The 11,537-nt window shown below is 32.7% G+C and overlaps 2 protein-coding genes across 2 annotated transcripts; one reads left to right on the top strand and one right to left on the bottom strand.

Annotated features, from left to right (window-relative positions):
- Positions 1-2,219: 2,219 nt before the first annotated feature.
- Positions 2,220-3,067, bottom strand: LOC111448896 (putative gamma-glutamylcyclotransferase At3g02910). The gene has a single exon (XM_023088678.1). The coding sequence runs from the start codon at positions 2,895-2,897 to the stop codon at positions 2,352-2,354; it is 546 nt and encodes a 181-aa protein (XP_022944446.1). The 5' UTR covers positions 2,898-3,067; the 3' UTR covers positions 2,220-2,351.
- A 5,359-nt stretch (positions 3,068-8,426) lies between these two features.
- LOC111448175 lies at positions 8,427-10,734 on the top strand. Its single transcript, XM_023087631.1, has 4 exons — positions 8,427-8,724; positions 8,847-9,080; positions 9,745-9,960; positions 10,303-10,734. Exons 1-4 carry the CDS (start codon positions 8,722-8,724, stop codon positions 10,519-10,521), a joined length of 672 nt encoding a protein of 223 aa, XP_022943399.1. The 5' UTR covers positions 8,427-8,721; the 3' UTR covers positions 10,522-10,734.
- Positions 10,735-11,537: the final 803 nt, after the last annotated feature.

Here is an 11,537-nt window from a genome sequence, read left to right as displayed (position 1 = left end):
TTTTTTTTTTTTTTTTTTTTTTTTTTTTTTTTTTTTTTTTTTTTTAAAAATCTATAATTTAACCTTAAACTAAACGGGGTGATATTATCAATCTTCCCTCTTAAGAAAAACAATAAAATAATAATTTAATATTCTAATTTATAAATGTAAGGTAGTCAACTTAAATAACTTAGTAACTAAGGCATTTCTAATGCCTCATAGTTCCTATTATCATTTAAATAAATAAAAAAGAAAATAGATTTTTTTTTTTTTTAATTCAACAAAATGTGGTGAGATACTCGAACCTCTAACCTTTTGGTCAATTGTATATAATTCATGTCAGTTGATGTTCATATCGACAAACCACTCATAACCCAAACAACATATATTCAATATTAACGTATAGAATGTCCTGACCCATATTAAATTTATAAAACAATTTTTTAGTATAATATATATGGAAACAAGACTGCACCTCCAATTTTATCAAATTAATTCATATTTATTACGACTGAGTTACGATTGCTTTGAAAACGATCTCTAATTTAATAATATAATATGCATCGGTTCAAAAGTGAATGCCCCATTAATATTAAAAATCATTTTAAATTGAAATTATAATTATTTAATCTAAAGCTTTTACTTTTTAATTAGTTTAGATGGAGAAAACATCCTACCACCATACAAATAATTTTAATACTATTAAAAAAAACAACCATTTTAGTTCCTTAAAAATAAAATTAAAATTAAAAAAGAAATGTCAAAATAGTTAGATTTTAAAATATAAGGAGTAAAATAAACTAAATTTAATGACAATGGAATATTTAAACTTTTAATTTCTAATTATTTTCGTTTTTTTATAAACAAAAATTAAATTATTATTTTTATATTCATGTGAAGTAATCAATTACATAGCTTGATAGATACCCTCATCCTTTTATTTTTATTGTTGTTTTTTTTAATATTTTTGAACAATAAATAAATAAATAAATATATATATAACACCTGAATTAACTAGTGGCACTAAAAAAATAAAATCTAGAGACAAATAAACTCGAGTGGGTTCATAGGTGTGAGATCCCACCTCGGTTGGAGAGGAGAATAAAACATTCTTTATAAGGGTGTGGAAACCTATATGTAGTAGACGTGTTTCAAAACCTTGAGAAAAAGCCCGAAAGGGAAAGCGTAAAAAGAACAATATCTGAGGCTCAAAGAAGACAATATCTTCGAGCGATGAGCTTGAGCTGTTACATTTTAAATAACTTTTGTTAGTAGCCACAACCACGAGTCTGTCCAATTTCTTAAACAAGGTTGGATTTTTTTCAACGTCTACCAATTCTCAAATATCAGTGTCTCTCTCGCATCTTCAAAACCATTCATTACTCTATTGTTTGAACTTCGTATCTCTATTCCAACCGACCATTACAGTAGAGACTGAGAGTGTCATCACTCAAATCATCAAGTCATCATTCATTCAATTGACCAATGAAGTAGATATTAAGCGTATAGTTTGTTTGAATCAACGAGCGTCAACAACATTTTTTTTCTTCTGTTCCCAATCGTCGTCAAGACTTTAGCTTTTAGATCGACTCACGTTCAATTCCAACTTGATTCAAACTCGATCTAAAGTCAAAGTTTGACTAGCTTGTCCAGCTTGTCCCTAACCACTCATTTCTGAATTGAGTATGGATCACTTTCTCGAGAAGCGAGTTGCTCCCCTATAAGTCATCAGCCATATTTAATTCTTTATATTTTATATATTAAAAATAGTAGACTTATTAATATCTTTTTCTTAAATTTTATGTTTATAATTCATATACCATAGTTTTGATTAATAAAAACTTTCCATAGAGTTAAGAACTAATGAAGAAGTTGTAAGAAATTTTAAAAACAATAAAAATACTTAAATTCAATTATTTTAGTAACATCAATTAAAAGAATCTAAAAAATATTAAGAAGGTTTTTTCTTTTTTCTTTTTTCTTTTTCCTCCAATTTATTATCATACCTACTATGCTTAAATTCAGGGGAAATTAAAATTTTCCCTAATAAAGAGGGATAGATATTTGTTTCTGATCATTCCAAAACAAACAAAAAAAAATCATGATTCAAGAGAGAATTTGCTATCTAATATTCCATTTTCCAGACAATTTTCTCGGTATCCAAACAGGCGCATTCTCACCACTGACCGCGGAATACCGGAAGAACAGAGACCAAATCCTTCAGAAATTTACAATCATAATCTCATAAAAACCTAATTACGATTAGATTAAGCACTAAACCAAATCGCAAGCAACAGTACACACAGTAATTCGTCACACGAAGGGAAAAAAAATCCCCAAATTTGACAGGAAAAAGAAAAAAGAGAAAATCTCTAATCAGATGAAGAAAGAAATATACGAATATGATCAAGGAATGAGAGATGTTGAGGCCTATCTTTGCGCTTCACATAGCCTTTCGCCTCTTTCTCCGAGTACGAATTAATCACTCCGCCGCCGTCCTTCTTCTTCCCTTCCTTCCTCCACAACTCCATCGCGTAACTCGGATGCGCATAATACGCCTCCGCCACAACCACGCCGCCGACGCCGCCGTTCGCATCCACAACGTCGATTGGCAGGCGGACGTAGTGGCCGTTATTCAAACCTTCCAGTTCATCGGTTCGCGCGAGTCCTCTTTCCGTCACCGCATAAACCTCGCCTTCAACTCGGTAACCAGAACCGGGCGAGTTGATCAGAAACGGCACTCGGTACGGTCCGCAAACGAGCGGAAAGCTCTCCTTCGTCCGGTAACTTCCAACGAAAGAGGCGTCTCCGGTCCGCATCAGGTCCTGCAACAACGTATGGTTCCAGAATCCTCGCTTCAGAGTTCCATAGGTGAAGATCAAGGTCGTCGGAATCGTCTGATTGGCTTTGGCAACCATTTTTCTCTCACTTTTGGCTTAAGATCCTGATGACGCAGCCGGAGGAGGAAGAGAGAAGAAGGAGAATCTCCGATGAGATCAGCGGTTTGTTTGATTATCGAATCGCAAAGCTGTTTGGAATAAATGAAAATTGGAGAATAAGTTTCTATCCATCTACCCAAACGGAAGAGTCTCCGATTTATAATCAATTTTGTTCAATATTTTATTATTTTATTTATTTATTTATTTATTTATTATTATTATTATTATTTAAATGGTAAATATAAAATAGTTTTTCTTTTCCCCCTCAACTTTTTTTAATTTGTTAATTTTGTTAATTTTAATTTTAAACCGCAAATAAAAATCAGAGGTGAAAATAAATTTTACTATTTTAATTAATGAACTATATTATTTACATTAAATTAAATATTTAAAAACCTCCCCCTCCTCTCTCCATCTGGCCCAATTAAAATCACACATTTTAATTTTATTTTAAATATATATCTTTTTTTTTATTCCAAAATTCCCATTCATAATTAAAAGAATAAATAAATAATATATATATAGTTTTTAAAAAGAAGGGTATAATTAAAAAATTATATAATTTAACATTTAAACTAAAAGATCGTGAAATTCAAAGTAGAAAAAGGTGAGTGACGTCTTTTAGAAAGTCTACATTTGTGAGTTTAAAGCAGGTTTGACTGTGTCCTGTTTCTATACTCTATCAGTACACGTCATCAAATTCATCAATATTTCGATTTTTTTTTTTGTATGATATTTAATATCTTAAATTTTAAAAAGTAAAAAGAATATGTGAAATAAGTGAACAATATTAAATATTTGTCTGCAATATTAAATTCCTAAAGAAGAAAATAATTTTAGAAAAATAGGGAAAATAATAAATAAGATTTAAATTTATTATTATTATTATTATTATTTTGTAGGAATTCAAATAAATAAATAAAAGAAAGCCCCAGAAACTGGATTTAAAATAAAACAAAATACACATGCGTGTGGGGTCAGGTTTATTTCGCCTAATAAATCTCAAATTAAATTTTATATTTAACAAAAAAATAAAATAAAAAATTTACGAATTTAACCCTATTCAGTTATAAACTTATTTAAATTTTGTTTAATTTAAATAAATAAAACTTTTGTATTTTTGCTTCAATTACAATTATATATACATATTTTTGTAATTATTTTATTATTATTATTAATTGCTATGAGAACTTACCTCGGTTGGAAAGAGGAACGAAATATTGTTTGTTAAGAGTGTGTAAACTTCTAGCGATGGGCTGTCCAACTGGACCCAACCCGAAAGGATATGAACTAATATTTAACCAATTATTATCTAATAATGATTATTTTGGTTGAAAAAATTTACAAAACGAAAGATTTAAGTTGAATTAAAAAATTTCTCGACCCGATTCAACCTAACCTAACTCAACTCACGAACATGTTTATGTACAAAATTAAAAAATTTTAAAAAGGACAATAATGTAAAACTCAAAAATTAAAATCATTACAAATAAAGCCAAAATTGAACAGCTCATACAAAGAACAAAAGAAAAGAACAATGAAAATGATGTGCAAATTCAGACTCATTAACGTGTTGGATTTTTCTTTTAATCTGTGGACGGCTGAGATTTGTTGTGGCGTTTTATTTTCCCCTCAATTGTACGGAACTGTTGGCGTTTCATCTCCCTTCTCCACACGCTTCTTTCTTTATATAAACAATATAATTCCTATAATTTATTTAGTAGAAGTGTGCACGGGTACACTGGTTCGGTTGAGAATTTTTTTAACCTACCCCAAAATTTTCCAATACTCGAAACCCGAGCCTCTAATTTCGAGTTTGGTAGGTTGGATTGTTGGGTTGTGGCAGCGAGAGAAGGGCGTAAATATGCAACGTGATACAAGGCAAGGTGCATTTGATGCATCGATAAAATGCTTGTGATGCAAGGGTAAGGAACTACTAGGGGTGAGATACTAATACAACTTCTTTTTGACAATGGTGAGAGGGCGAGGAGCTGAGATTAGTTGTGATGTCCCATATTGGTTGGAGAAGCCCAAAGAGGACAATATCTGCTAGCGGTAGATTTAGGCCGTTACAAATGGTATCAGAGCCAGACACAAGATGATGTGGGCCCTGAAGGGGGGTGGATTTGGTGGCGGCCCCACGTCGATTGGAAGAAGGAAAAAGTGCTAGCGAGGACGCTGGGCCCCGAAGGGGGTGGATTGTGATGTCTCACATTGGTTGGAGAAGAGAACAAAACACTATTTATAAGGGTGTGGAAACCTTCTCTTAGAAGACGCGTTTTAAAGTCTTGAGGAGAAGCTCAAAATGGAAAGCCCAAAAAGGACAATATTTGCTAGCAGGGATCTGGGCCGTTACATTAGTACATGCATGCATAAGCTTTTCTACATTCTTTATTCATAACATCACTTAATGGGTGGGTGTGTGTCAAAAAACTCTTCACTACCACAGTGCAACATGACATCTCATACATGCTCATAATCGTAATATGAGATATCATCATACTATGCCATATATCATCATGCATCTCATGTCATCATATCATACTATGTCACATATCATAATGCATCTCATGTCATCATATTATAATGCATCATCATCATAACATATCATAACATCATAGCAAATCACATCATTATAATATATTATGTCATCATAGTATATCATATCAACATACATGATATGTGTAAGAGTCATTAGGCATGTGTCATCATATATAAGATAAGTCTTTCGACCGAGCCGATAATAGGGTCACTTACTTGGTTGGCGTAGGCCGAAACTACTAAAACCCATTGTGAAAAATTCTAATGTGAAAATTGACTCATCTAATTTTGCATAAAATAATTTAAATTTTACTTCAAAAATTTAAACAACCCTTAAACCCTCCCGAAGAGTTAAAACTAGTAAGAACGTATTTTACGAACGTACATATTTTTCCGACCATAATAGTATGATTCTCGGGTTCTCACCTCGATCCACTCTAGAATACTTAAGTAGGTTAGTTGTATTCGAGCTTTGTGTATGAATTTAAAAAAAATTAATAAATTTTAAAACGTGTAAATGCCTTATTAAATACTAAATTTTAGTTTGATGATTTTAAAAGTTAATATTTTATTTTGTGAAAAAGAAATATAAAACTTTTATATAATATAATAAAATTAATAGTGGTTATTATTGACCCAGCTGGGCATGCGCTTCCCAACAAAGCTGCTTGTCGTTTTATATATTAAAAATTAAGGAGATGGTGAAAGTGACAAAATTCTGAAAAGTTCGACATGTCGACTTTTTTGAACGCCAGTTAAGGCTTCAATAAACAATTTGTCCATATCTAAATTACCATTTTCACCATATAACCTAACCAAATTGCATTCTAGAATCACCAACACGACTACCCGAACCAAGATGAAACGGTTGATTAGATTTTCGTATGGTGTTGTTTTAGTTATTACACAAAGTCAACACGACTATCACTGTATATCGATCGACTCGAGTCACTTAAAGAGAATTTTTTACATTGTCTGCATTTATTATTAGCTATAAGAGCAGCATTCCCTCCCTCGAGAAAACAGGTTTCATATAGTTCTACCTTAGTTATTGCACAGAGTCAACACGACTAATAGTATATACCGATTGTTCAGTCTCGAGCCACTTAAAGAGAATTTTTCCTATTGCCTTCATTTATTATTACTATAAGAGCAGCATTTCCTCGACCAAAAACATAGGTTTTATACCGAGCTACCTTAGCTATTGCACAAAGTCAACACCACTTATCAGCATATACTGATTGTTTGAGTCTAAAGTCATTTAAGGAGAATTTTTCATACTGCCTATATTATTAATGGCTATAAAAGTAGCATTCCCTGGATCGAGAAGATATGTCCTTTACTAAATCCACTCGAGGCAAGATGAAATGGTTTTATTAGGGTTTGTACAGTGATTGCTTTGGCCCGTTACGTGTCATCGTCAGCCTGAGGTATGCTTCATTTTCCTCTCCAATCGATGTGGGATCTATCTAACAATCCACCCCCTTAGTGGCCCAGCATCCTCGCTGGTACACCACTCGGTGTCTAACTCTGATACCATTTGTAACAATTCAAACCCACCGCTAGCAAATATTATCTATTTTAGTCCGTTTACGTATTGAAACACATTATTACTAATAATAACAATGTTTGAAAAATGTGGGGTTTCATAAGAGAATTAAGTGGGCAAGCAAGGAGTAACATCATATTAAGTATAATTTCAACTTCAAAATATTATTTCTTTTTCTATGATATGTTACATTTATAGTGGTTTTTTTTATAAATTTTGCTAAAAAATATGTTAAAAGATTTCTCTTTTTCTTTTAAAATTGAAATTAGTTTATGTTAATTAAAAATATATTAAAATATAAGTGATTTATGTATCGACATTTTTTAGACTCAATCTAATTATTCGGGTTATAATTTTTTTTTATTATAAAATATTTGAGTTGGATTGATTTAAATTGTCGGGTTGATTTGGTTCGACCCAAGGGGTATTTTCGGAATATTAGAAATATTTAGTCTTCAAAATTTCCTCCAATTTATGAATCTTTTTGACTTGACTATTTTCACACTAAACAAGGCTTTAGCACTTGGCCCATTTTGAGGCCCATAATTTAAACCATTCCTCTTAAAATTATAATATTTATTATTTACTCGATAGGTTACCGAACATTCTTGTTCCAGGTCTTTTCAAAATTATCTCGAGCTACTTATTCTTTCTTCAAATGGGTCGGAACAATTCGATGAATTTAGTCAATAACTAGTACTCTTTCTTCCTTCCACTGATTTAGCCAACCATTTTGTGATGTCTCACATTAGTCGGAGAAGAGAACGAAACATGGAAACCTTCCCCTAGCATACGCGTTATTCTTGTTCCACGTCTTCTCGAAATTATCTTGAGCTACTTACACTCTCTCCAAATGGGTCGGAACAATTCGATGAATTTAGTTGATAACAACTACTCTTTCTTCCTTCAACTGATTTAGCTAGCCATTTTCTGATATCTCACATTAGTCGAAGAGGATAACGAAACATGGAAACCTTCCCCGAGCATATGCATTTTTAAGCCTTGAGCAGAAGCCCGAAATGGAAAGTACAAAGAGGACAATATTTGCTAGCAGTGGAGCTGAGCTATTACAAACGGCTCTACCATTGAGCTATTGAGAAACACCATACAGAACAATATTTGTTAGCAGTGAATTTGGGCTGTTACAAACTGCTCTACCACTTAGCTATTGAGAAACAGCATAAGTGAAAAGCTCATTTTCTAGTACTGTTGTACAATGTTCTTGCCTTTGGTAACCTTTCATGAAACAACATTCAAAACTACATTTTAAAATTTGATGATTTATTCTGATATGAAACAAAAATTTGAATGGTCAGAGTTATTTAAGTCCATGTTTTAATTAATTTCTACTCCAAAAATAACTTTGAAACTTCCATTGAAACTTTTGGAGAAAAAAAATATTAGCCGGGTTTGGTTCGGGGTCGGAGTGAGGTTCGGGTATGGATGGAGTTGAGAGCAAGAAGATAGGCAGATTCCGCAGCACCAACCAAAGCAGAGATCCATTTTTCTCCATAGCCCTACCTTTTCCTCTTCTCCATATTCTCTCTGTCACTTTCCCGAGAAAATTCCACAAACACGAAAGCGATCCAAGAGGGGAAAACAAAATCAAAAACCAAAAAGCATCTTCCTATCTTCAATTCGCCAACAGCCGCGCACTCCAGCCGCCCCTAGATGTGATCGATCACACAAATCTCCGCCGCAATCGCAACAATCATGGTAAGAATTCGATCCAAATCGGAACACCTCCATTGCCGAATCGGTTACCTAATTCTCCTATCGATCGATTGATCGATCGCGCTCTTTTTCCTGAAATTTCTTCCGATTTTGCGTTGAATTAGGTCAAAATCGGAGAAATCGACCAGAAAGAGGAAGAACAAGAAGAAGAAGAGGAAGAAGATGAAGTTGAATGGCCGCCATGGCTGGAACCTCTGCTGAGCACGAGCTTCTTCGTTCAATGCAAGCAGCACGCGGATTCGCACAAAAGTGAATGCAATATGTATTGCTTGGATTGCATGAACGGAGCTCTCTGTTCGCTCTGTCTTGATTCGCATCGAGATCACAGAGCCATTCAGGTATGCTCTGTTCTTTGAGATTCTTTGATCGGATTCTTTCGCTTTCGTGTTGCGAAGAATTTCTTCAATTATTGAATTTTCTTTTTTTAATTTTGATTTTTTGGAAAATATTTAATTGAAGCCTACGTGGAAATTACTGTTTGTTACCTACTAACAGCAACAAGATGTCAAATCATAACTATATTAACTGTGAAAGTCTCTCTTTATCTTTATTTTATTATTTTATTATTTTCTCTTTCTTTTTTCAATCAAGAGGTTGTTGCTAAATTTTGAAAAGTTACTTCTCTGTTTTCAGGTAAAGGTAAAAAAGTAAAAAGTAAAAAGTAAAAAATAATTTGTATCAATTAATATTTAAATCCGAGTCTTTTCCCTACCACATATTTCAATCTCTATTTAAAAATTTTAATGTATTTTCGTGAATGTTTTTTTTTATATATTTTTTGAAAGAATATTTTTAATAAATAATTTTTATCTTTTAATATAATTTCAATAAAAAATTATATATATATATATATATATATATATATAACTTTGGCTCTCGACTCAGTTTAGTTAATATATTGTTTTCTCCTCCATTTTTTCAACTTGGGTGAGTTTCTCGACTCGTGAATTAAATGAACGTTTCTAGTTAAAAATTATTGTATTTTTGGGTAATGGAATACAGATAAGGAGATCGTCGTACCATGATGTGATAAGAGTATGCGAGATACAGAAATATGTGGACATAACAGGAGTCCAAACTTACATCATAAATAGTGCGAGGATCGTGTTCTTGAACGAGCGCCCTCAGACACGTCCTTCGAAAGCTCTCACTAACATCTGCCTTGTTTGCCACCGTTCCCTTCTTCATTCCTTCCATTTCTGCTCTCTTGGCTGCAAGGTTTTTCTTTCCACCTTTTTTTTTTCTTTTTAATTATTCATTTCTATGCTCTTCTCTCCTTTTGAAAATGTTTTTCAAAAATCTTAAAAAAGAAAAATCGCGAGTAAATATCTTCTTATTTTGTTTATATTTTGATTTGGGGACGGGTATGATCTATGAACTTTTACAAAGATTATGAAGAATTGCTTTGCACATAAATTGAAACGTGAAGGTGTTTTGAGTAGAGTCGAGTTATTAAATTTGTAGCGGTTAATATCATGACTTGTAGATCGACATTTTCGTTTTTATGAATTTTTCATTTTTTTATAAATAATATTGTGAATTTATATTTTATAAATACAGCTAATTGGGACGTCGAGAAATTTTGAGAAAAAGGAGAAAGTGATGGAAAACGAAAGCTCGGACACCGCCACGAGCAACAGAAGAAGGCTTAGAAGCAAAATCCAAAGCTTCTCGCCGGCGACGCCACCACCCACGGCGGCGGCGACTCACAAAGCTGGCAAGAGAAGGAAGGGAACGCCACATCGATCCCCAATGGGAGGACTTCTCTTAGAATTTTAAATATTTATTATAATTATGAAAAGACGAAAATACCCTTACAACCACCACCGACGCATAAGCCCAAATTATTACTATTTTTTGCAGCATCTGAGCCTTTGGCCAGCGGTTAACGGAGGCCGTTGCTGTAAAAGTCACATCTCTGTTATATATATAGTGCATAAGAAATGTATTTTCTTGTAATTTAATAAAAAAAAAATAATAATCATTATATGTAGTTGTTTGAGCTAGTAGATTTGGTGAAGTCTAGTCACCATCGTCATTAGGGCTAGCATGACTTTTAAGATGAAACTCGATCTAATTTCAAATCTCGGACCTATGATACTGATTGGTTGACCCGATTTCAAATGGTCAAACTTACCTTCAACCTTTAAAGTTAATCATTAAATCAAAGTTTGGAAATGGATTGACTCATTAGTCGGCCCAATTTTTAAAATGGTAATCCACATCCAGACTGCAACAATCAACTTTGACTTTGGGCCGAACTTGGATTGATCTTGAACTTTGGACTCGTTGATGAGCCCGACAAATGAATTTGAATTAAATTGTGAAAATAATTTCACTTTTTTATTTTTCCCACTTGATCGTGGAAATAATTATAAAAATAGTTGAAATGATCATATCTATACATGGTCATCATATCTGTACATCCTAAGATAATCTATGATTTCATAGTTTGTTACAATGTAGTCCTAATTATACACATCTATAAATACATGAGGTCGTGACCCATATAGGGTACTGTGTCATTCAACCTAACATGATCAACCATAGCTGATTTCACGTGATACAATATAATTTAATTTGGATTAGAAAGGTAATTATTTTGTATACTTTATTATTTTCATTTTAATTATTTGTAATATCAAATTCATACAAATATTTTTCTACCCTTTTCTGATTGAAAATTTGTCAAGTTAAAGTCAACCTACTTAGTAACAAGGATGATGCATTGTCTATTTCTCGTTATCGCTCAAGAGCCAAAACGAACATGCATGCTGCCTATTATACTGGACCTT

This window comes from Cucurbita moschata, unplaced genomic scaffold (genome assembly GCF_002738365.1).
Source record: "Cucurbita moschata cultivar Rifu unplaced genomic scaffold, Cmos_1.0 Cmo_Scf00010, whole genome shotgun sequence".
Taxonomy (NCBI): domain Eukaryota; kingdom Viridiplantae; phylum Streptophyta; class Magnoliopsida; order Cucurbitales; family Cucurbitaceae; genus Cucurbita; species Cucurbita moschata.
Note: the sequence above shows the minus strand (reverse complement) of the source record. Positions and strands in the feature narration are given on the sequence as shown.

Coding starts and splice junctions, on each gene's coding strand:
- LOC111448896 (XM_023088678.1), bottom strand. CDS start 2,897: ATGGTTGCCAAAGCCAATCAGACGATTCCGACGACCTTGATCTTCACC.
- LOC111448175 (XM_023087631.1), top strand. Junction 9,081..9,744: donor GAGATCACAGAGCCATTCAG/GTATGCTCTGTT, acceptor AATGGAATACAG/ATAAGGAGATCGTCGTACCA. Junction 9,961..10,302: donor TCTGCTCTCTTGGCTGCAAG/GTTTTTCTTTCC, acceptor TTATAAATACAG/CTAATTGGGACGTCGAGAAA.